The 27076-nt window shown below is 42.8% G+C and overlaps 1 protein-coding gene across 3 annotated transcripts in view; it reads right to left on the bottom strand.

Moving 5' to 3' along the window:
- The window catches only part of CNTNAP2 (contactin associated protein 2), a 3301953-nt gene that overhangs the window by 637344 nt on the left and 2637533 nt on the right, over window positions 1–27076 (bottom strand). For all 3 annotated transcript variants that reach the window (XM_069648309.1, XM_069648308.1, XM_069648310.1), the window contains exon 17: window positions 26363–26581. In XM_069648309.1, the coding sequence (XP_069504410.1) occupies window positions 26363–26581 (219 nt within the window). The remainder of the gene's footprint in view (window positions 1–26362; window positions 26582–27076) is intronic.

Below are 27076 nucleotides of genomic sequence, written 5' to 3'. Positions count from 1 at the left end.
GACTAGTCTGTTAAATATTGCTATATATGTAAGCAAGTCTTGACTTCCTTGACGGAGTGACACAAGTTCATTGTCTAATGCTTGGCCTTGGGTATGACGAGCAAAGAGTTTTTCCATTTCCATCTGGAAACCCCCAAAGTCATGTCCACGGGTTATCCTAACTTACCAATGGTACCGACCAATCCGCAGCACTGCCACTCAGATATGACAAGACAAAAGCAACCCGCGCTTGGTCATTAGGAAAAGCCCCAGGTCCGCAAAGGAAATGAAGACAACACTGGTTCATGAACGTTGCGTACTTCTTGGGGTCCCCTGTAAATCGTTCAGGTGGAGCTCCAGGAACTGCCCCAGGAAGGGTTATTTGTGCTGTATTGGTGGAAGAAGTTGGTACAGGTGCTGGCGGAATGTTACCAGGCAATGGGGTCTGTCCTGCCTGTGATTGGAGCAGTTGTCTACTTATTTCGTCGGTACGAGCCTTAGTAACAATCAAATCCCTCCTAAGAGCGTTGGTTTCTTGCCTGGCTGAATGTACTTCAGTGCGTAATTGTCCAAACAGCTGAGCTAACTGGTCAATCTCTGAAGTCTCCATGACGCCCAGGTGGATAATATTATTGAGGCTTCGTGTTCTGTTACGCTCACCTGGTATCCACGGAGATGCCACCCAGCCCTGGTTCGATGATTTGCACTCTTGAACCCTCTCCCAGTCCCTTGATAAGGCCTCTGGTTAAAGATGGGTCTGCAATATAGGAGAGCTGGATTCAATACCAGGTTGTCTTTGTTTTCCCACCTCCCTTGGCCTCAACTCCTTCCTCCCCCTTGTGCCTTCTCCTCACCTTAATATTGTGAAAGGTGGATTCTCCATCCTGCTCCTCATGGCAGGGGCACGTAGATGTGGGGGGCGAGCAGCGAGCAAGTTACTTCACTGGTGCAAGCCCCCTGTGGGAATCCAGGCCTGCTGCAACTCCATAGGTTTGCTGCTTTACAGTCTTTATATGCAGTTCCTATGTTCCACTTAGTTCGAATAATAATGCTTGCTTCTTTCCTTTTAGGTATGGAAAGGTATTTTGGTGTTGTCATGCAGTTTGAAGATGAGCATGGGCCGGTAGGCGAAAGCGCGGTGTGCGCAATGCTGTCTTGTGAGTAATGCGCGATGCGCAGCGCTGTTTCGCCTTTTATATTGCTAACCTGTGTCTTTTCTCTCCTTGAAGATCGCGATGTTCCTCGCCGAGCGCCATGATGTTCCAGCAATGAAGGGTGCTTCCCGTGAGACTTGTGTCCGGAGGGGCATAGGGTACACATTCGGGATCTGTAGAGAATGAGGATTTTCATGGACAGAGTGGAGAACACAGATTGATATATGTGTTGCTGAGTGGTTCGTTAGTTACACCCTCACTAGTTGGTGAGGCTAATCTTTCGGAAATGGCTTCAGACAAAACCAAAAGTTAGGATGACAAATATGTTGAAGATCTGTTGGCTCAAGCTTCTCTATTCTTAGAAGGAGAAGATCCTCTTATTAATAATTTGAGCAACAGGGACGAGTTGGTTCAATTAAAAAAAAGACTCATCAGAACGGAATTGCACGGCTCAATCATGATCGAATACTTAAGATCAGGCACTTTACCACAAGGACTTGTGGTATGTAATGAACCCCGTTTATTCTTAGATGACAAAAATGTTATACTACAATGGAGCTATATAGCAAATAAATGTGGGCGTGATTGGGTTATACTGATCATAGATACAGCACGTGCTATTACCATAAAACTTACAGGAGATCTTGAGACAATGAATGATGCCATTAAAATGAGTGCCATTGGAAACATACAAAAAGCGATTAGATGAAATCTAGCGAGAAATGGTTGAGTTTGAAGGTTTCTGCACACACGAACGCATAACAAGGATGCGTAAGGACCTTGTTCAATTTTCCCATGAAAATGCATTCCAGTACACCAAAGAGGGGTATGTTTCCCCCTACATGTCCCAACAAGGCCAACAAGGACAAAGAGCGAACACCTCATTCAGCTCTGGAAGTTCAAATGGAGGTGGGTTTAATAGAGGAAATGGACAAAGACCTTACAGAAATCGTGGTCGCCAACAACAAGGCAGTAATCGTAACAGAAGATCCCAACGAAGGAGGACAGCCTATAATCAGTCTAATTCAGGCCAACAACAACCACCTCCACAACAACAACAATGTACAGGCAATTTACCTACGGTTTCTTTTTTGGACGATCGCATAGTAAGCGACAGTTGGGATCTGGACGAGAGGAGAACAAGGAGCAACCATCCTTATTAGTTAACTTGTCGACATATTTACCTACAGCTGAGGAAAAATTGATTTTGAATAAAGGTTTGGGTTTCGTTCCCACAGCACAGTATGACAGCTTCTGTACACACTTAGAAATTGAACAACTTTTGCGAAAAATCCATTTGAAACAATTTTTTGCCGAAGCTTATAGCGATAAGGAAAACAACGAGAGTGGGTAACGCAATAAATCTTCATTCGACCTTCCCACGGCTAGCCACACGCCCGAAGCTATTGTCTTTGTGAATCGTGTGTGGAAAGATTTGAAGCTCCTTGAGAGCACACCACCCAGCCCCACATTTCAAAATCTCAGTAATGCCGAAAGAGCAGCAGTGAAGAGTTTAGCGAACAACAAGGACATTGTGATACGAAAAGCAGATAAAGGGGGAGCAGTTGTAATTCAAGATAAGATTACATACATTACTGAATGCAATAGACAATTGGAAGACACCACCTTTTACGCTCCTATTGATACCGATCCCACTTCGAGATTGACAGCCCTGATACACAATAAAGTGGACAAAGCACTTGAGAGAGACTGGATCTGCAAGCAGGAACATGAGTATCTATGTGTTTTAAAACCTTCCACTCCTAAGTTCTATACTCTTCCCAAAATACACAAGTCACTCACGAATCCACCTGGCCGTCCTATTGTATCAGGTTCCGGCTCAGTATTGGAACCTCTCTCCAAACTAGCCGATAAATATTTGAAACCTTTCGTTCTCACCATGTACTCCTATATCCAGGACACGACTGAAGTTATCAACTGTGTGGAGAATATGAGCTTTGATCCTAAAACACAACTATTAGCCAGCCTCGGTATTATAGCATTATACACGTCCATCCCACAAAAAGAGACCCTTGAGGTCCTTGAAGAGGTTTTGTTAACCAAAAGAACGACAGGCTCAACACCTAACAGCTTCATTTTATGGTGCGCAGAGATGGCGCTTACCGAGAACTACTTCTATTTCAATGGCAAGTTATATCATCAAATCCATGGGACAGCAATGGGCACACCTGTAGCCCCCACAGCAGCCAACCTATATGTTGAGCGTTTTGAACTCAAACACATCTACCCTCTGACCAATCCTTTTTTCTCCAAGATTGCTTTATGGAGGAGGTTTATAGATGATATTTTAATTATATGGGAAGGCTCAGAAGAATCCTTTGCAGAATTCTTTCAATGGATTAATCAGAGGAATCAGTTCCTTAAATTCACCTATACTTGCAGTAGAAAGAAGATAGATTTCCTGGACATCTCCATTGAAGTAAACGAAACCAATACCGCCCTCAAAGTCAGCCCTTTCCATAAACCATGATTGCAATGCTTTGTTAAAATTTGACAGTTGTCATCCTAAGCATGTACGTGAGAACTTACCATTCGGGCAGTTTTTACGCCTCAAGAGAAACAGTACTCTCAATCCCACATTTCTGAAGGAGGCAGCACTATTGAAATCCGAATTGGAGGCCAGAAGCTACCCCTCGAGGATAGTTAAAAGGGCCTTCAAAAGAGCCAGGCACAACAACAGGGAAGCTCTCCTAGAATACCAACAAAAGGAGCCCACCACAAACAAAATTGTTTTTGTCAACACTTTTTGCCCCAGATCTAATCTGGTTACAAAAATAATACGCAAAAACTGGCATATTTTGACAGGGGGAGAACATCCTTTGGATTTCCCAATGTGCGCATATAAAAGAACGTCCAATTTATTTCGAGTTGCTCACAAAGAATGATATCACGACTAAACAAGGACACGTGAGAAGCGTTACTGAGTCTTGGGGCTTACCAACACTTACGGGTCATTCCCCCTGCGGCCACTGTGTCAATTGTAAATACACAAAACGCACCACAGAGGTTGACATTGGTTTAAAGCGTCCTTGGACACAAAATCAATTCACCAATTGCAATTCCACTAACGTGGTATATGCTATATGGTGTCCGTGTCACAAACTCTATGTCGGGATGACGGAAAGGAAAGTCAAAAGTAGGATGAGTGAACATAGGAGTTGTATAAAGAGGAGAAATACTGCAGCCCCATTAGTTAATCATTTTATTATGATGGAACACAGTCCAGATGACATACTATGGACTGTCTTATGGCAGCTAGACAAGTCCAAGGTAAATGAAAACAAAACTGAAAAACTTTTCTTTAAAGAAAAATGGCTTATATTTCTTACTAAGTCAGCTATCACTGGTCTTAATGAACAAGCCTGATTGGCATCAATACATCTGATGCATTTAAACAATGAATGTTTTTTTCTCTGGTTCTCATCTAAGTTGCTCAGTTAGCGTGGCATTCACTTTACAATCTTTGGGTTTACCGCGGCTCTCTCTCTTTTTTTGAGTCTTAGTCTGGTAGTATCATCGTGCTCCCCCTCTCAGATGGATGGAACCACGGTACCCTGCGTGCGCCATTGATAACACCTTACCTGTTGTAGGACACATTCCGATTGCCTCGGTCTTCCTCGATCAGGACGCTTTGTCGCCAGGTGTTTCGTTTTGAGTTCCTCTGCTGGACATAGCTTAGAAATATGTTGATCACCTGACTTGCTACGTGATAGGCGTATCACACATTTGCTCGCATTCCCTTTCTGGAATCATCACGTGATTAGTAAACCACGCCCCCGTCTCTACTTACCGGTCCGAATGGATGTTAGCGACGATACAGAGTGAATCGGGAGGATGGATGTGAACGAGCATGAGCTTACAACACAGGCAACCTGTTTTCCTTTTGGGTACAGAATGAATCGTGAAGACAGTCGGGAGCAAGATTGAGCCTTCAACACTAGCGGTCTGTTGTCCCTTTCGGTAAGCCGTGTATCGCGCCCGCTTTTTGCTTTCCTTCTGCAATCTTGTAACCGACAACGGTATTTAATGTGGGAACCACGTTGTGGGTTCCATTTTAGAGCCGGGCTTATACGAACTAGAAAGAGCTACCTGGACTCGCCTCGACATCTTTCCCCCTTCAGAGGGTATGCGTCTTTGGTTTTTTGTTATGTTTTTTTGTTTTTTTTGTTTCCACCATGCATCTTTGTTTCCACCTTTGCACCTTCGTGGAGTTTGCACTCACCATTTGCCGGCAGAGGTCTGGGGGAATCGTGATACAACACGGTTGGGCTCAAAAAGGAAAGCACACACCTTTTTTTACCCCCCTCTTTTTGATATGCATGCGACATGATTAAGGTTATGTTTGTTAACATAGATCTTGTGACCGACGATGTTAATGTCACGTTGAATCACGCGGTGTGCATCGTGACTTTGGCTGTTGTGAGCTATGTTACTTGGTGGTTATTAGGGGTCGACACAGATGATTTATCCCTCTTCAACCAGAAGAGAACTGTGGTTTACTGATTGGCTATGATGTGCTCATACTGGTTCTGTTGTTCTCTTCTCTCGATCCACAGAACGTGTACAAACGTCCACAGTGGAGACGTTCCCCTCTTCACCATAACTTAGCAGTATTTGCTTTGGCGAAACTGAGATTGGTGAGTCTTACTTAGGTTAGTCATAGCCTTGTAAGTTGATTTGAGGTATATTAATAACTCAAGTCTGTTTTTTCTCTTTGTTTCTTTCTCTGGCTTTACCCCCTTTTTCCCTTCCCTTTCACAGCAGGTTGTCTTTCATCCCTATGTGGAGACATACATCACCTTCTCAGACAGTTAACATTACTTGTCTTGGAAATGGTTTATCTTTTGTGTATAGCGGATTTTGTTTTGGCTCCCCTGATGAATTTCAATTTTTGGTTAAAATATTTTCTGAATGAAACATGTCGGGCATACGAACACCTTAAATTATAAGGTGCTGTACATTGACCAATCTAGTGGTTACGGTCACCCCAGTAGCGGCTGTGAGGGGTAGACAATTAACAGACAGTGGATTAATAACAGACCTTTAACAAACCAAGAACAGGGGTTGTTTTAAGGTGCTACCTACCAAACGCGTTGCTATACACCAGGGTTTACATTTTTGTTGTACTGCTTTGTTTAGATTTGTATAGGCAGGAGTTTTCTTTTGGGTGTATAGGTGACACCTAGGCAGGTTTGTGAAAGTTTTTCTCAGTATTTTATTTAAAACTGATTTAGAGATTTTGTTGTAGTTTTTTAACTAAAGTGCACTATGTTTTACATTCTTTTTAGATGTGTTGATTTTTAAGATTACTATGTGCTATGTTTTTTCTTTAATAACATTGTATTTCATTTGATTCTTACAACCTTATTTGGTCCACGGACCGTGTGTGGGAATAGGGGTAGAGTTTGGAGAATAAGTAGAAGAGAAAGACGGGTTTGTTCCTTTTTGTTTAATATTGTCTATGAGGTTTTGAAAGGAGTTTGAGACAAATGTCTATAAATAACTCTATTGGTCTCTCTTAGTCAGTTGTTGTTCCAGCAATGATACTGATCAGGAGATGACTACCCAGGTAAGAATTGCGTGGCTTTCTTCATTCGGGAGGAAACGTGAGTAAACACTTATTAATGCTGTCTTTCTTCCTCCTCGTTCCAGGTTATGGTATTCCAGGATGCATGCGGTGCCGGATGATGGAGTTAGTTCATACCTTCAGGTGAGTGGAACTGAAGTGGGCGATGGATTGAAGACAGGATACTAAGTTTCGCAGTGTTGTTTCTTTCTTTGCAGGTCCTTGGTTTCAGGTAAGCTGGCATCAAGAACTGGACATGGTGAGCGTTACGCTGCCCACAGCAGAATAACACGAAGCGTGCTCTGCTGTTTGGGTGTGGATTAAATAGTCTCAGGTAAAGTAGTCCCAGGCCTGCCACAAAGTAGTCCAGGGAAAGTAGTCCCAGGCCTGCCACACCCAAAAGACTAGACCGCATAGCTCAGTTCCTTGTAACTTAGCTATGTGTGTGCCTCCATGTTGGCTGAACCCCCCAAGTTAAATAGTCCAAAGTAAATAGTCCCATTCTAATGTTGGTCTTCATTGTGGTTATGAGCCTGGTGCCAGGACTGACTCCAAGAGAATCTTGGATAAGGTTTTAAGGACTTTGACCTGGCCCTAACTGGAAGGCTGACTTGCCAGTGAGGGCCAGGGTTAAGGGTCATGACATGTACACACTTGCAACTGCCTGGTATCCTCTCCTGCCAGGGCTTTCTTAGATGCACACATTTGCAACTGCCTGGCATACTCTCCTACCATGGTTTTGTTAGATGCACACACTTGCAACGGCCAGGTATACCCTCCTTCCAGGGCTTTCTTAGATGCCCACACATGTAACTGCCTGGTATACTCTTCTGCCAGTGCTTGCTCATATCTATATATCCTTCTTACACTTTCAATTAGCCTGGTACACTTTCCTGCCAGGGCATTTCCCATGTGGGCTCTGTGCACCCCTCCAAAACTGATAAGTCTCTTGTTTCTGCTTTTTCACATGTGTATCGCATATACTAACAAACTGGTAAGCATTGTGTTTTTCTTCTATTCTGTAAATACTCTCTTTCTCTCACATATGCTTCATTATTACTCATTATTACTCATTCAGTGTTGGTGTAGCTGCCAATGTGCCCTGTGTGACCACTTCCCCTGGGTGCACTCACCGGCTCTGGCTGGTGTATTCTCCTTCTCCCCTGGTAAGCCAGTAACGGTTGTCGGCATTTCCTCTTCTGTTGCTGCATCCATTTCTTGGCTTCACTTCATCCCTTGGTCCCTGCTGGGCTCATCTGCTTTGTGTGTTTAGGCTCTGGTAAGGCGAAGGCTGCCTTCAAATGCCTGTGAATGCCCAGGAGCCCTGTATTGGCTTCTGGTGCTCCTGCAGCATGTTTCTTTTCAGGGTCAGCTTCCCTGTCTCGGCTTCCCAAGCCAGTTCACTCCATGACACTATCTCCAGCCTCATGGTCTCTCAGCTTGTTCTGAGAGAAGCAGATTTCTATCTCAAGCAGAGCCGCCCTGTCAGCTGCTTCACTTGTTTAAATCTCCTGGTCACAGGTATGCGCTCACGACGACAACAGAGCACCCTGTGTTCATAGCCTTCCTTGATCTGTATTACTCAGTTCATCTTCCACATTGCAGTTTTCTGGTAGTTATGGGAATGGTAGTTTTACAAATAAAGTTTGGATAATTGTTCTTTAAAGTAAGGCAGTTGTAGATGACTTATAGTTAGAGGGTGAAAAGGTGTTTTCAATAATTTTACAGGGTAAATCAGATTGTGATGTCTTACATACAGTTCCCATTAGAAGATCTTCAGTATCCGTCTTAAGTGGATGAGAGGTGGTGTAACAGTATGCCATTAAGGCATTAGGCAGAGATGCAGTGTCCTCAAAAGAAGAAGGGGGATATCATGTCTCATCGGATGGCGCCATGATATTTACCCAGAGGTTTTCTCCCCCATGTGATCCTCCCTCATACAGCTGCCACCAGGGTCAGGATCAGGTAGCGGCTGCCGTCTCCTGGCCACATGGGGACAGGTCAACGGAGGATATGGAGTGATGACACCATCAGATTCATAATACTGCATTCTGAGCTGGCAGCACCGGCCTAGTCCTGAGCCAAGATCGCATGCCGCATCAACACGCTTGGCAGTCTATCAGCACAATGCAAAAGAGGTGAAGAAGTGATGGGACGACATCAGGCGGGTCACTGGCATGAAGGCACAGAAGGTGCTGAAGGGGGGGCATAGGATCCATCCCGGCCCACACTGCGGGCCTACATCAGCCCCCTGGAACTCTGGATTTTCCCAGAGTCTGCCAGAGGGTCGAGCACATTTTCAAGCCCCTGCATATGCCCTATTGGTGTTCACCGCTTATCAGCCACAGCGGCATATCGATGATACTTGTATCATGCCTATTGTTACCTGAAGGTGTGTGCCTCATGCATGTTCACTGCACCCCTGACCAGGATACCGTTGGCTTGGTATCTACATGTGCTAATGTGTCTCGTGTCTGTTGCCTGTGCAGATGTAATGTGTGCACCACATTTTTGTGCTTTACTTCCCTTGGTGTGTGCATAGTCTCATGTGCCCCTATCTCCTCTCTTTCAGCCTTTGTTGCCTGCGACTCCATGGCCCAGGATGAGGGCAGCGTGTCAGTGCTGTTACCCACCCACAGAATGCACACAAGGGGGAACATGGCAGAGGTGGAGTTGTCAGAGATGGAGGCCCATGTGAGGCATGAGGAGGCACAGGAGTGGCAGCAGACATGGTATGCAGGGTCACGTGTCGGGAACCGGTTCCCTCGTCGTATCCCTTACGTCCGAAAACGCTTGGGGTCTCCTTCAGGGAGAGACGTTCCCCCAGAGAGAGTGGTCTGCAGAAAATATAAATGACCTGTCAGACCAGGGGCTCAGGTGAAAAGGGCGGGCAGCAACAGAGCTAAAGTGGGTACACTGGTCACAATCTATGCAAATATGAATTATCGCTTCACCACAACACACCCCCCAACTTTTACCTGTGATCCTTAAGTATCAGGCCGACTACCTATGAGTGAAGGAAAGGTGCAACAAGAACGCCTGGTGCAGTGTAGATTTCTTCTTTTGTGATGCAGGATGAAGAATGACCTAACCTGGGCGGCACGAGGGCGCAACTAAAGCAAAAGAAAATCACTGTAGATCCACAATATTTCCTGGTGAGAGTGAGAACAATCCAAATCAATCCAGAAGTAAAGTCACAAGTTCCAAAAAACCCTAAAAAGAAAGTCACAATGTCCACAATCCAATCCCATGCCAAGATGTGTCCAGTAGAAGCGGGTGAGCGTCCTTGTAGCAGTTTGTGATAATGTCCATCACCTAAACAGCAGAAATTAAGACTAAGGGCCGCATTACGAGGTAGGAGGTAGCCATGGTGCTATTAGCACCATGGCTACCCCCTTACCACATTCCAGGTCCGGGTTCTCGCAAATAGGCACTTACCGGATCATTCCAACCTTGGAGGACCCGATAAGTCCCCATTCTGAGAACCATTCCCCATTCAAGCCCCCATAGGGCTCAATGGGAATTGGGATGGAGCTAATAACGATAAGGTGAATAGGGCCTGGTTTCCTGCAACCTTGTGGGTTGAAAGGCTCATCTGATGGCAAATATGCATGCTCTCTCATATGCATGCTGGGTGACTATGCAGGGGTGGTGGGTGCAAGGTCTATTGTGGGGAGGTGTGACATACCTTGTGGGACATGCAAGGGGAAGTATATTGGTAAGTGTCATGGTGCTTTCCGACAGTTGAACAGTGTCCGGGTCCTACGTCAGGTAATCAGGGTTCACTCATGTTCACATTTGTGCAGGGTTGGACATGTGCTTTTCTGTTGTGGGAGGCTCGCATTTAGGGGGAGGTGTTGTCTGCAGTGGGAGGTGGGGGTACAGCACTACCTTATATGGGTGAGGTGGAGTTGTTGCCTCTGTCTGAGTGGACATTTCAGGTGACTCAACCATGTTCCAAGTAGTGCACTCTCCCCCTGTTCTTCCGTGCCAGGCAGTGCATGCATGCCATGTGAATCATCATTGTCATGTCACCACCTTCCCACACTATCAGCACCCTCAATGTTGGTGATGCAGCGCCTTGGTATAAAGCGATGTATAAATTAATAAATCAAATCAAATCAAATCATGAGTTCAGTGATGTGTGTGTTTGAATGCGTTGATAGTGACTGATGTTCTGCTTGTTGGGGCCTGCAGTTCCAGATCATATTATCATCAGTGTATCCACAGGATTTTAGTCTGTGCTGTTTCCAGTCCTGCCTGGCGATGATCCTGTCGGTGATCTAGGTCAGGTTGACTCACACTCGCCGTTGTTGTTGATGGCCTTGTGCTCCATCATGTGTACTGTCATAGGGTCACTGCATGTCAACTATGCAAGTGCCGTCTCACTAATTGTGGAATCCTTTGTGATTCTGTACACCCGTACCCCCCTCAACATGGAGCAGATGATGTGGGTGCCTTCAGACTTTCTGGTGCGACAATAGCATCTCATTCAATGCTTCGTGTTACTTCATCAGGCAGGGATCCATCATGTGTGCATCCCAAGGTCTAGTCACTCACAGTGTTCCAGTTGTAAATTGGGAAGTTTCGGGTGGTGGGATGTTTGCTTTGGTCACTCCATATGGTCACTTTGCAACACCTGCTCCTATTGACAATGGTGTCCTGTCCATTCAGACCCGATGTAGTATGTGCCAATGGTTGGCCATTCGTGCATGTAACACAATTCTGGATGAGGCTCAGGCCGTGAGTAACACCACAATCATGCAACATTTGAATGTGTATTGCACCCATGTGGATCTCAGTTGTGTCCCATTAAACCTCTGCAGCGTAGGTGTCTTGTGCTGTGTGTGGTGTAGTGCTTTCCTGCCCTTTACAGCTAACTGTCAGTGGAAGGGTTGCAGATGTTCCACCGAGGGAGGGTGGAATTTCTGCATAACTACCAGCATGTCAAGACAGCCAATGCTGATTTATCAGTCTGCTAGTGAGACGTCTTTGTTACATCGCTATGCCCTGCTTGAATGCACTGTTGTTGTGTCACAATGTTTCACAGGCTATTGCTCTTTGTTGTGAGTATGGCATGGACATGTGCGGTGGCATGGATGTATGTGGAGACACTGATGCAGATTCCGGTTGTGTTCAGGGTACATGATTGTGTGGGTGCTGCTGTGTGCAATGGCTCGCTATTGTTCCCCACTTCCTCCACTCTCATCCTTGGGGTGATGTGCATTAATGGTGTGGGGGCTCTTTGTGTGTATGTGGTCATTGCTTTTATGTTCTGTATGAGGCTGTGGGAGCGGAGACGTGCATGCTTCTTATGTGTTAGCAAAGCCACATATGTGTTTTCCATGGGTGTCTCAGCCAGGTAACTGTGTGCAGGCTGTGCCTGGCAGTTGTCATCTTTTCATCATGGACACCATCTTGTGTGAGGGCACACATTCCAAGGGTCATACTCTGGATTGGATCTCCACGCTTAATGTTTCCGTAACCAATGTAGATGTGCAACCTTGTCCTTGGTCGGACCATTTTAGTATTGGCTTCCAGTCCAGGGTGGAATCCTTTAGGATCAAATCTTCCCACCCAAAAGTATCCATCACTAGTAGGAACCGAAAAAATTTGAATAAAGAGACGCTTCATCCTTGGGCTCAATCTCTGAACACCGACATAGGCAAATTAGGAGATCTAGACGCTATGTCGGATAGGTTCATAAATTCTTTTAAAACAGTAACCGATAAGTTTGCCCCCATCAAAAATAAAACGAAGAAAACTGACCATAATAATAATTGGTTCTCTAAAGAGCTATCAGAATTAAAAACTAAGAAAGATAAACTTTATCACACTTGGTACAAGGATAAATCCGATAGTAATTTGAAAATGTACAAAAGCAGTGCTGTTCATTTCAAAAAAGAGGTTATAACAGCCAAAAAGGAAGTACTAAATGAGAGGATCATTAATGCCAAATCAGACTGTAAGGAATTATTTAAAATATTAAAAGAACAAACACACGTGCCAGGACCCACACCAGCCCCGATTATTAAGAATAAGGCTTGGTGCACAGAAATTCAGTCAGCAATGTCGACTAAATTGGACAAGATTAGAGAAACTATACAGATTAAAAAAGGTTCTCTGAACATATTAGATCAGCAGGAGAAGATCACACACCTCCGAGTTAAAGACAAAAATCAACTTTTATTCAGATTTTTGCCTATATCTGAAGAGGAATTGGCAAAATCTATCAGTCAACTTAAGAGCACAAGTTGTAAAGGCGATCCATGCTCTGCAATTATAATTAAGGAATGCCTACCCACCCTAATACCAGCTCTCACAAAATTTGTCAATGCTTCATTTGAGTCGAAGGTAGTGCCTGCTAATCTGAAAAATGCATGGATTACACCTCTACTAAAAAAGTCTAATCTCTGCCCACTTACCCCATTGAACTATAGGCCCATTACTAACACCGCCTTTCTTTTGAAAATACTGGATCGGGTGGCATATAATCAGATCTCCACATTCCTGGAACAGAATCAAATTCTGCATAATTATCAATCAGGATTCCGCGCCAATCATGACACGGAAACAGCACTCCTAGCCCTTAAATCCCATTTCATTCAGAGCATGGATAAGGGTCAGATTGCCTTACTGATGATCTTGGATCTTTCGGCGGCTTTTGACCTGGTGGACCATTCGATCTTGTCCACCAGGCTTAGAGAAAATGCGTTCTTTTCGGAAGAGGCCATCCTTTGGATATCATCCTTTCTAAAGGATAGGCAAATTAGAGTTACCAGTGAATTGGCAGAAGCAGATCCAATGTTATTGTTGTTCGGAGTTCCACAGGGAGCTTGCGTGTGAGCATGCTTCTATAACATCTTCATGATCCCCTTCTTTCAGATGCTGGAGGAGGAAGGGATCATGTTTGCCAACTACGCGGATGACACGCAATGCATCCTACCTATCTCAGGAACCTACCAAAAGGATGTAGCTCTCATTAATGCAATATACCTAAAAATTCAAGATTGGATGGTATCCAATGGCTTTGCCCTTAACAGTGCCAAAACTGAACTTCTGTTGGTGGGCTCGCCAAGTAAATTGGATAAATTAGGAGCAGAATATAAGAACATCAACCTGGACAATTGTGCTATCAAAATCTTGTCCAAAGTTAAGACCTTGGGCGTATGCCTGGATAGACACCTAAATATGAGGGCTCAGGTGAACAGTCTTGTTTCATCAGCCTCATATTTCCTCAAACTTTTTCGCCATCTTCGTCCATTTATTTCTGAAAAAAATTCAGAATCATTGGCTAGAGCCATCATTGGATCAAAATTAGATTATGGATGCAGTCTTTTGGTGGGTATCCCCCAGACCGAGATTCATCGTCTTCAGGTGATTCAAAATGGGGCCGTGAGAGTAGTTAAAGGCTTAAGTAAGAGAGATCATGTATCAGAGGCCAGAAGGAGCCTTCATTGGTTGCCGGTTAGAGAAAGAATTCAGTTTAGACTTCTGCTCATTACTCAGAAATGCATTGTAGGTCCAATGCCATCATATCTGAAGGAAGCTATAATCGTGAAGGACAAGGGAAGGTCACTGAGATCAGATCATTCTAATACACTCAGTGTTCCCCGGCATAAGACCAACAAAACAAGGCAGGGGTCTTTTGAAGTTGCAGCACCCATTGCTTGGAATGCCCTTCCAACCTCAATAAGAACGTTGGTCTCAACAGAACTCTTTAAAAAGAAATTGAAAACATTGCTTTTCGCATAAACCCGCCCAAAGGGACAATGGACAGACAATAGTTTAGCTGTTGTGTGGCCTGTTTTATGTTTGTATGTCTGCGCCCATCAGCCTTTGGGTACCAGGTGCGCTTTACAAATGACTTAACATAACATAACATAACATAACCGTTCCTCTCAAGATGCATGCTCATTCATCTGAAGAAGCTATTGAACATTCACTCCCTCACTCTTGCTGATGTTGTACTGTGCTACCCCCTAGTCAGTGGCCTGGCTTGTGGCTGTGGCCTGAGGTCAGGTGCCATTTTAGCATGTACACCTTTGTGCACTGCAATGGTGTGCAGGATGAAACAGGCATCTAAGATGTCGCACACAACGTGCAGCATTTAAAGGAGCACCCCACCCGAGTGATCTAGGCATCTGAATCATGACTTCAGGAGGTCTATGTACACTCAATGATGCCCCCCAGTGGCCTTTGTGTCATATTGTACCTCTCCTCTTGCATAGTGGTGGCATACCTCTAGGGTGTCATGAATTAATTAGGGGCACAATGGGTAACCGCTATCAACTGAGTGAGGAAGGACATGAAAGGTGTCAGTGCACCTTGTGTGTTTCTTCATGTATGAATCTAGTGATGGCGTGTAGGCGTTGCAATGGTCATGTGTATGTGAGGTTGCTTGTGTGGTAGGACATGGTGGGAGTTTCTGTACTTACCTTGCAGCCACATGTCCCCGTATTGTCTGGCTTTCAACTGCATACACAAGGTGGAGACATGAAAGATGTGTCTGCTGTGGTCAGAGCACGGGAAGTTGACATACACGTCCACAAAGAGGCCAATGGCAATGCATATCAGTTGTGCATTGGTAGAGTGCCAGCGGTGCCAGAAAATGTATGCTTCCGTCTGGTGGAGCATAGTGCACATGGGTGCAGTCAATGGTTCTGATGATGCGGGGGTATCTTTGCACCATGTAGAATCTGTTTGCAACCTGTCTTTGTTCCTCCTGGGTTGAGGGTATGTGGACATGGCATCACTTGCGTGATACGATGCATGTCAGTATCCATGCCGAAGATGATGACCCTGGTGTGGAAGACCCACTCCCTCCATCTCCTCCTCCTCGACTGGGGTGCGGTAGTGGCAGCTGCGGCAGCATTGTGAAATTCATGTGAATATAGCGCTATTGCCAGGTCACAGGGATACATTTTCTGTGCTGAAAGGCATGGAGTGCCACTGTATGCCTTTATGGCGGGGCGTGAGGCGTAATGTGCACCATCATATGGGTTGTGCTGTCAGTGGGTGTGTGTGATGGTCTGCAGCTGTGTGTGTGGTATTCAGGTGTGTATTGTTTGGTGGCATTTTGTGTGTGTTTAGCATGGTGGTGTCCATTTTTTGGCATGATTGTATATGTTCCACGTAAGATGTATGTGAAGAATCTAGGAATATTGTCACTGATTCTCTGGAGGGAACCTTCTCTTATGTGGCCAGGGAAAGGCAGAAGCTATCTGACTCTGACCCTGCGGGTGGCTATCTGTGGGCGGACCATGTAGGGGAGGACAAACTCCATGGAGGCAGGAAAACACTGAATTAAAATAAACCCTCAGATGTTATTTTTAAATACACCCATGTGCCTTTGAATCATGCCTGTATGGCTTATTGTGACCCAGATTAAGAATTACCAGGTTTTCTTGACCAACAACCTTATTTCCCCCCCTCCCCTTTTTTTAGCTCTGAGAAGAGGGATGGAACAATGAGGATGACCAGAAACGGTGAGCCAATGCCGCTTTATTGCTATAGGCAGCTTGAGCTGCCAGAAGGAAAGGAAAAGCAGGAGCCAAACGGCTAACAGGACGCCTCCCCAGTCAACAAACCAAAGGAGAACAAGACGGAAGGATGTGAGGAATGCCAGAACTTCCCAGTAAACCCAGAGAGAGCAAGCGAGTTACCGGACTGCTTGAGAGTGAGTGTCGGATATCATTAACAGCACGAGAAAGCCCAGTTATAGTAATTGGAGAAACTGATACAAATACAAACAGTTTTAAGAAAGGGTTGGTGACACAAATCTTTGAAAGAAAGATTGATACAAATATAACCAGTGATAAGAAAGGGACAGTGTCTCAATACTTGGAAAGAGAGATTGATACAAATATAACCAGTGATATGAAAAGGTTGGTGACCTAATATCTGAATAGAGAAGTTGATGAGAAATGGTAACTAACCCAATGCTTGGAAAAGGACATTGATACGAATACGACCAGTATTCTGAAAAGGTCAGGGACCCAATATCTAAAAAAAAGAGTTGATGTCAGTAAGAACTTTGCTGAGGAAGGGTTGGTGACCCAGTGCTGGAAAAGCATTATTTCTTGTAAGAGAGAAAAAGTGAGTGGAGAATGGAAAAGCCATGGCAGCATAGTGAACCAGGCAAACGGTGAGTCTGGGGCTCACATCCATGAAAGGATATAAAGCCCTGGCAGGAGAGTAAACAAGGCACTGGTCAAGTTTGGGACCCGTACCCAAGAAACAAAATTGTGATATCCTGGCAGGAGAGCAAACCAGGCACTGGGCGAGTCTGGGACCTGCACCCAAAAAACAGAATTGTGATATCCGGGCATGAAAGTAAAGAAGAGAAGTAAACCTGAAACCGTGGAACAGTGAGAACGAATACAAAAAGGGAAGACCCATACCTCTTTCAATGTCAGTAATAAAGTCACAATACCCTATCAGGAGAACACCTCAGGGGTAAAAAGAGGAACAGTGAAAGGAAAAGGGAAGAACCATACCCCTTTAACTGGTTAGTTCAGATACACTGAAGATTCAAGAAGACTGTGTGTTTAAAAGAGACTGAAATGAAGGCTTATTCCTTATGGAACATATTGGATGGTGAAAAAACAGAAGGCACAAAGGGAAAGAGTTATGTTCCTTAAAAACTGCGGACGCATAATAAGTGGAACAACTCAAGGAAGAAGTCATACCCTTGGAATGTGAAGTAAAATATTGTTTTTAGAAAGAGACACAAGGAGAGATCCCTTTGAAAGAGTGGAACATTATTTCACATTTTTTCTGGAAGTACTGCACAGACAGTGAAAGACCAGAAGAAACATAGGGGAAGGGAGGAGCCCTTATTCTCGTGGAACTTGAATTCATTTTTGTTTTGGCACTTGGAACTATTATGTTTCAAACTCTGAAAGAAACCTACAAGTGCATATTTTACAGAAATCTCCTTGTACACATTGGTTTAAATTTAGCTTGCAAGGGTAAGTTTAGCGTTTTTGGACACAGGACGGAGGACGCTCTTTGGTTTAACATCCTGACACAGAGGTTCATTCGTTTTGTTTAGGCAGGGAAACCCTTCATAGACATAGGGACAGATAGGATTTCCCTACCCCCTCTCATATTTTGAAAATAAAGGTCCTATTTCACACTGAAACTTGTTACTATGTCCGAGGTTGAATCTTGATCCCTTACATGTAGCAGTATGCATGTTATATGTGTTCTGTGGTGTGTTAGGGGATGTGCGTTGGCTTTTGGGGGTCCATATTCATCTTGGTGGCCTTACTGGAGATTATGGTAGTTGTGGTTAATTTTATGGAATTGTGTTGGCTGATCAATGTATTTGTATGCATAATTTTCCCTTTTTAAGTGAATTCGGATTGTTGTATCTTGCAGCGTTGGCAGAAGTTCTGCATTGAAATACACTCCTTTGATTGACTTACACCTTTTGTATTTTGCTCGTAAGTCATTTTCGTAAATAGGTGTTAACTCCACGGAAGATACAACTTATTTTTGTGGTAAATTGGACTTACTCCACTGAAAAAACCTGTGTAAAGTGTAGTTAAGCTGAGCAGATTTAACGCAACAAACCCCTTTTTTCAGTGAATTTCGAGGCTTTTATTATATCAGAGTTTTTTTATGAGCCAGTAGCCATGGTTTTCGGCCATGGGCGGTGGCCACGGCTTTCGGCTGTGTCTACTGTACATGTTACCTCCAAAATCTTTCTTTTAAACCCATTAGGTGGCCACTGGATTTTGCCATGGCCAAATATAACTATTGTTCGGGTCCACTAGCCAGGGCCTATCTTTTCAAACACTACCTTTTTGTTTCCACTCACTATCCATGGCCTTCACCCATGACCATTGACCCCAGCTTTTGGCTGTGTTCTCTTTACATGTTTACACAATAGCTTTCTTCCGGTACCACTAACCATGGTCTTTAGCCATGCCCAGTGCCCAAGGCCTGTGGCTATGGCCACTGTACCTTTTGCTCCAATATGTTTCCATTGGCCTTGACTGCTGGCCCTGGCCTTCAGTCATGGCCATACCACTAGGTTTATTTTGCACACACTGGCCATGGCTTTTCGTTGTGGCCCATTTACATGTTGCCCACTAGGTTTTGTTGGGGCTCACTAGCCAGAACCTTTGGCCACTTTCCATATTGCACCATTTGGTTCCTTAAAGTAACCCAGTAGCCATAGCCTTCGATCACACCTTCTACCGCCCCACCTCACTGTAGCTGTAAAATTCCCCCTTTTTTGTCTTAATCTCATTTTTGAACTCTCTCTTTTTAAAAATGTTGTTTGCAAAATATTAGTCACATCTGTCATGCAAGACAAAAGTTATTAGCGATTCAATGCTTGGGTTTCCTATGGAACTTGATACTCAACTATAATGCGGCAAACAGTGCACTATAAAATATATATAAAAAGAAATATATGTATATATTTATTTTTTTCTATCTCTAAAGAAAATACATATACAAACATGCTAAATAAATGTTAAAGAGCATTCTTTATCTGCCTCTATTTTCTGTGTATGAAGAGGCAATAAAAGTTTCTTTCTTTTTCTGCTTTATTTCGACATTTCTCATCAAAGCACACAAAACAAACAATACATTTCATCGTTGGTTTTACCAAGAACGTTTTTGCTTTAAAAACTACTAACATTTTTTCAAATAAGTTAAGGAATTGTATCATCGAAAGTATACAAAAGCACAGTTGTTCCTTCCGGAATGTAATCAGGTGTATCATTTTGCATGTAACAAGAGATACATTTTAAAAACGTATTCATGTAACTTTTTTTAAACTTTCATCTTCTTGACCAAGGTGATGTAAGATTATTGGAGACTGCAAAAATGCAATACAGGGTTGATAATAGCTTGCAGTGATACATAGCAGCCGGTAGTGTATATATGCCCTTCTTCCTCAGCCATATTTTCAGGTGTCTATTTTGAATGTCTGATTATACTGGGCATAGAAAAGGAAAGTGTTGGGTGCTTTCTGTGGCTTGGTTGCATGTTTGACAGAGATTTGAGCACCCAAAATTTAATTTTTTGTACTTCTACTACTGGCAATATACCAAATCTCAGTATTATTAAAATACTTCTTGTAATGTAGCTATATGCATAATCAAGATAATGTTCGTAGCAGGCAGAGTATTTTAATGAATACATCAGGAAACACCTGGTTACTATTAGGGCAGTTAGCGTAAGGCTTCGCCTGATGCAAATCCAAACGTTTCAGTTTTATCGTGGGCATAGCACTTTTATTTATGTTGTAAAGATTATTTCACAACACCATGGGATATTTAATATTTCACTTTGGCTAAGGAGATCCTTTGGTGCTTCTCTGAAGAGTGACAATTCAAGTCAGAGTGCAACTTTAGTCATCATAAAACTGGTCTCATCGCAATTAGTGATTCAATTGGTAACCAGCCTAACTCATAAAACACAGCCAGGTTATGCACTGACATGGGTAGTCCTAGCAGTTGTTTTAAAAACGTGTTTTCGTTCACTGTAGGTGATGATTTGTAATCTGAACAACCCCATATTTCAGATCCATAAATGCAGGCCTGTCTGCCTTTTGCTTTGTACACAGTTAAGGCTGTTGGTATCAGCCTACCACTTTTTTTCACATGTACCGTTCAGCACTACTACTACATTTCTGGCCAAAATGAAACTCAATGTCATGCATCGATCACGCCATGTTCCCTTCCTATTAATTGCCGAGTCCAAATAATCGAAGGAAGTGACTCCATCAAATCAACAAAGAAGCCACTTATGCATACTTTGAGAGGCTTAACTTTTCTTCTAGTCCCACAACAGACCATAGATGTACTTGGATAATATATCAAGTTTTTCAAAGTCGTATTTGCGAACCTATTTTTCATCCGGAAGGCTTCTGAAGAGAAGGTGAGCCGAGCTATAGAATGTCAGAGGCTTGGTGTGGCTGTTAGACTGTAGTGAGGAGGAGGCAGCGTATGAAGACCGTGAAGCAGCACGCTGGTGTGGTGGCATAGCGGAGGTTCCTGTCAGCTGCTTCAGCTGACACATAGCATGCACGTCACCTGCTCATGGAGGCTAATTTCTTTCACAATACGGACCATTCAAAGTCAACGGCAGAAAATATTACTAAACCATCATATATTAGTGCTCCAGGTACTTCAAATAAATCTATATTATATCTCATTGACCAAGTTAAGTCAGTCAAGTCACGTTTTGCTCCCTGACATGCTGTTGGTGTTGAATGGTAGTTCTTATGGTGTATCTTCACAGACCTACCTAGCAATAATTCCTTATACTGCACGAAACATGTCTTTTTCCTCATTTGAATAATTTTAGCTGCTTCACTCTGACATTTTATTGCTAATTTTAGGGTCTGCAACATTAAGAGGTGATATCTGGTACTAATATTTTACCTCCCAAGCTTATTATGCTAGAGTCACCTCTACAATACAATTATGGCTGTGTCTAAGAAAAACCTTGTCAAAGATTCTGCCTCAACAACTGCTACCATATTTAAAAAGGCAAAAAAGTGAATAGCCAACTCCCAGTGAAAAAGGTATGGATCCTGACATGATTGCCATTTTAACTGACATTATAGCCTTAAAACCATTCATGGAAGGAACTAACAACAGACTGCAACTTCTGGATGATAAATGGTCAGCGTTTGAATCTAGGATATCTGAAGTAGAGCGTAGAGTGAGTGATGCAGAGGATACCACTTACTGAGTTGTTAGCTTGACAAACTCGGTCAAAATGCTTCAAAAACACTCAGAAAACTTGGAAGTAGGAACAGAAGCAATAACCTTTGCATTGTTGGCCTTCCTGAAGGAATTGAAGGGATGATACTATTCTACTCCTTGCTACCAGGCAACCTGTTATTGGATCTGCGCCCTTCCTTGCAACTCAACATCAAACATGCTCATAGGATTGGTCATATATGCCCTTTAGCTAATACTAGAAATTCCTCAAGAACTCTTATCTCTGCTCTTTTGGATTTCAAACATGTACAGCTTATAATTAAAAAGGTTAAGCTGATTAAACACCTTCCCTGGAATGGAAATAATATATTTTTCTCTCAAGATGTTGCAAACTCTACTGCTGCTAGAAGAAAAGAACTCCATGCATTAAAGCCAGATTTGAAACAATGTAATGCCAGATATGGAATGGTTCATCCTGCATCCTTGAAAATAACCTTTAAAGGACACGCCACTTCTTTTGGTAATCCTGGTGATCTGAGACATTTTATTCAGTCTCAAAGGTCGTATGCAATGGATGCTGCTGGACCTCCTCCACGTAATGTATCATAAGGTATTCTGTATATTCTTCTCTGACTTTCAAATACAATTGTGAGAGAGTGATGCCTTGGATAGCCAGATCTCGCTGGGCACCCTACCCTCATCATCGTTTTTCCATTCAACACGAAAGGTTTTGGCTGTTTCCTGCCAGCCCTACTTTTTTGTAATGTCAAGTGTAGTTGTCATCTTTTACTGTTTAACAGACAATATAATCATATGTGCAACGTGAATGTTAGTGGTCTACAAGGAAAAGGACAGAATTAAAAGTTATTTACAAAGTTCAAATATGCATTATCAATCAATGCATAATTATATGATATGTTTATTGATCCACATAGTGCCAGATTACTATTATACTTAAAGACTAGTTCAATTGCAAATGTTTCTGTTACATGGGACACCATATATGAATAATTATGCATTGACATTTGGGGAATTGTTAAGCTGTGAACTCAAATTCACATACAAATATGCGTTCAGGCAAAACAACCATTAGTTAAACTCACAGGAAAATAAATCTCAAGATCCCACATATGTATCAGTTAGATAAATACAGGAACGATAAGTAGAGCAGTTGTTTGTACCTAAGACAATAGACTCTGTTTCCCATATTTCAAAAATAACAATACATGCTAGCAGTATATTGGAAATCTATCCCAAAACCATGATCTCCCATTTTTAGGCTAATCTGAAAGATAACCATACCAGTGATTTATGGGTGTCTGGTTAACCATTAAGTGCATTTTGATAGCAGGTGATTCATAGAGTTGTTCATCAACCCTTAACCTTGGAGAGAAATATGTTGCAAAAAAGAATATGCATCTTGTCCATTAGGACTTTTTATTGAGGAATACTAAAATACATTTTCCAACAACATATGCTGTCTATTGATTATGATCCTGTCCACATAGATGAGGCTCAGCTGATATATATTTACAATGACTTTAAATTGGGTAAACATTCAAGATGACAATAGAAATAATCTCATTGAAAAAACAAATTACTTCAGCTTACAAACACAAATCCTATGAATACATAGGTAACATATCAAAATGTATGATTTGTAAATAATGTGCATATGTTAATAATTCCATCATGCATGAAGTGGCAGAAACATAAAGGATATCTGTGCATTCTTAATATTCTTACACACCTGAATATATTATTTTTGGATCATAGACAACTGAATGCTTCAATAATTTTGCGGCATTTTCCATGACATTCTTTTATGGGGGCAGGCCTATATACTCTTGTCCTGGGCCCTCACCACTAGCCTAAAAATTAAAAAATGTACACCAACCTGCCGCCCCCCCTAAAAACACTGAGAAAAATACAGCAAAACATCTGTTTCACCAAATGCAGTGAAACTACCACAACCAAGTGGATGGGTGCCATTATGTTCACCAATATCACACATGTAGGTAGAGAATTCTCCAAATTTGAACACTCTGGTGCAATAATGGTTTCTCACTTCTTAGGGGGCTAGTTTGTAGCTGACACATCCCTCTTGTGATATATCGAGCTCAATTAACCAAAGTAAAAAGCTATCTTGTTCTGGCCGTGAGCAAGAGGAGGGAACCAATCACAGAGACCACACAATCCAAAATGAAGTGTTAACTGATTATATAGTAGGTGTGAGCCTTAGAATATACAAACACTAATTACATACACAGTTAGTACTGACTGGATTTTCTCATTGCCTGTGACATGCACCCCATTTGGTTTAAAGAACTGACACCTAACTTTGCTGAATGGAGGGAGGATTACGGCCAAAGGGAGTTCCTAGCATAGGTCACATTGTAACATAATCCTATGGGGCTGTTGAAAATAAGAGGAACGTATGGCCTAGTGCATTCCCAATTCTAACCAGTCACCAACACCATCCAGAAGAAAACCCTGAGATATCACAAAGGCAGATTCCTTTCCATGCAATTTATTTCAACAAACCAAATACATAATTTGGAAATTCCACCACCATATTTAAATGCAATTCCATTAACAGTTGAACAATTGTGACCCAGTTTAAATGACCAACTTCCTTTCATAAGAAAACATTGCACAGAAATTGACGGATTCTGCCCTAAGTGTACTCCTAATGTCATCTAAATTAACTTGCTATTCCTCTCTGTCTGTACATCGATCTTGTCAAGAGGGGATGGCTCTCCTCTCAGCCTGGGGTGGGAGAACTACCAGAGTGAAATCCAGAGCCTGACCTACCCCCGAGGCGGAGGTAGCAGTTGGCAGGGCCCTGTTTCCTGTCACCTCCCATGTGACAGTCTGTTCATGTGCAGTATCAAATTGCATCACCCCATGACTCTAACCCTTAATGCTGGTATTCTCTTCTCTTCCCATTTCAGAAACACAAATAATATGAAAGGCGAACACCCATGAGGCAGATTTCCAGCAGGCCCTACACCGAGACTCCTGAACACTCTGGTTGCGAATGAAAGCCAACTGAGAGAGACAGAGATCTGATTTCCCCCTCCGCAAACATGTGCAAGTGGTATGCAACCAGGGCTGTGAAGGGGAAGCAACAGAGCTAGGAGCCTGAGTCATGATGGACTTCTGCCCTGCACCTGACCCTGCAGGTTTCTGGATTTTTCAGAAGTAAATAAAGGGTCCTTCAGATATGGATCATGACTTGGGCTAGTGAACCATTTTCACTGACAAAATGTAGGGGGCTGGAAACATTAATTATTTTCCAAGGTTGGCAGGTTTGTAGGACAGATAGTGAATGAGTGCTTGCCACAATTTCAATACCCTTTTATTACATACTAGATCAAATATAATGGGGCTAGTAATTCATCAAGCTCAATAGCTAGATTGTTTCTTCAGTTCAGTTCTTTAGGGAATTATTAATTATGAGATGAAGTGGGTTATCAGCATGCATTGGTGGTCAAATATGAATGACTCTAGCCCTAGGTCATAGTATTGTAGTATTAAAAAAATGTATAGACCTAATGTGCTACACCCTGATTATCTTAAAGGAAAACTGAGCAATGCTCTTACTCTTGGCTAGTATCTTGGCACACAATTAAGCAAAGAAACAGTGCTCAGGCGGCAAACCAGTAAAAAAGAATGTGCACCAAGAAAATGCTGAGCACATTTTCTTTGTCTAATTCTGTGCCAAAATACTAGCCAAGAATAAGAGCATTGCTCAGTTGTCCTTGAAGATAATCAGGTGTAGCGCATTAGGTCAAACTTTTTTTGCAATCCTTTTATTATTATCCAAATAATAATAGCATTACTTTTAAACATGCACAATATACAAGTGATTAAAATTAGTAAATACTGCAGTTAATAATGAAAATGCTGATAAGAATTCTGCCTGTAGCCTTTGTACTAAAATTATGCATATTGTTTTGTTAATTTGTTTCTTAACTTTTTTTGCAAGTACACTCAATAGGCCTCATTACAAGTTCGGCAGTAGCCTTGCCGGTAAAACAGGCAGGCTGTCGCCAAACTTGCATTTTTTTCCACCCTCTGGCAATGGGGACATACAGGGTCATTACAACCTCGGCGGACCCTGTATATCCTCATTGCCAGGGGCCGGAATACATTACTCCCCATTCCATAGGGCTCAATGGGAATGGGGAGGTCGGATGCACCGGCACCATTCAGAATGGTGCCGGTGCATCCGACATGCTGTGCTCACGGGTGCCGCTCTGCCCGCCAGGTCAGACCTGGCGGGCAGAAAGGCACCCGCGAGCACAACTCGTAGTTTGCCAGTCTGGGAACCACGGTAACCACGGTACCAGCAAGCTTACTGGTACCGTAGTTATCAGACCAGCAAACTTGTAATGAGGCCCAATGTCTGCCCAGGTAAACAGCATAAAGGCTCAGTAATTCAGCCTCCGATATATACATTTCAACGTGATCACCATTGCCAAGAAGCCAATTTCACTGCAATCAGTCACATAAAACATTGTGAAAAAAGCAGATGGGTGGTAGGATGTACTTTCTATAACTGAGTCCCAGAGCATCAACAGTTTTTCTTCACATTTTTAGTGGGCCACTGGATTAAAAATGCACCCATACATCCAAAAAAATAAAAAAATAAACTAAGGGGTCAAGAACGCCACCCTTATGTAAGAAACAAAAGAATTGTACAAAACCAAAAGAAAGCACAAGTGTCTGAACTGAGATTAGTGTGTCAATGGATACCCATGCAAAACAGGATTGTGTGTACCCAAAATAGCAAGGAGGGAACACCCAAAGAAAAAGACATGGAATGACTAAGGAGGGTAAATGGCCATGAGACTAGAGCCTATGGGAGCAATGCAGTAAAATTATGCTGATAAATGTTGATTTGCCACGCAGAAAAACCTCTCAGTGGGAAAATTGATACTCACCAACATACAGCTGGCTATAAAGTTCCAGCCGTGTATGGCCTTGGGTTGGTGCTTTACGTACTTCATGGGGAAGTTGGTCAACTTGCAGACTAGCCTCCTTGATATTTCTCTCAGCTTTGACAAAATGCCATTGGTCATCATTGAGAGGGGTGGGCGACCATACAATCACCTCTACTGGTCCATTTCCAACATCAAATGAAAAAGACACTTCAGCAGGAGCTGCAAAGGTTAAAAAAAGACATCATGTATCATTCTACAGATTTCTCACATCTCGAAAGGTGATTATTAAAAAAAATATATACATATAAAAAATATTAAATTAAGATTTGTATACTCATGTGTAATGATGCTTGTTAAAAATGATTAATTGTAGATGGGGAATAAAATGTAGTGTGGCTAGAACCTACGCAGTACACTGTACACCTATTGCTTTACAGCATTCTTTGGAGATGAACAATGACTACCAAGCACATTTCAAAGTTCAAGAACATGTATATTAACTGTTTTTGGTGCACCTACACACCCTGTCAAGGGCTCGTTCTGCCTTATGGAAGAGGCCATCGTGCCGCGTGGTCCAATTCCCAGCTGCCTGATCCATTGACATAGTTGGGAGCCATGACATATGCACAACTAACAAATTACCAGGAATTTAATTGCACATATGTGGTAAATCTGGGGGTGCTGCTGTCATGTGCATGTGTGCAGGATGGCGAT

This window comes from Ambystoma mexicanum, chromosome 2q (assembly GCF_040938575.1).
Source record: "Ambystoma mexicanum isolate Mex_15411 chromosome 2q, UKY_AmexF1_1, whole genome shotgun sequence".
In the NCBI taxonomy this organism is placed as follows: Eukaryota; Metazoa; Chordata; class Amphibia; order Caudata; family Ambystomatidae; genus Ambystoma; species Ambystoma mexicanum.
The sequence above is the reverse complement of the archived record's forward strand: the minus strand, read 5'-3'. Positions and strand labels throughout refer to the sequence as shown.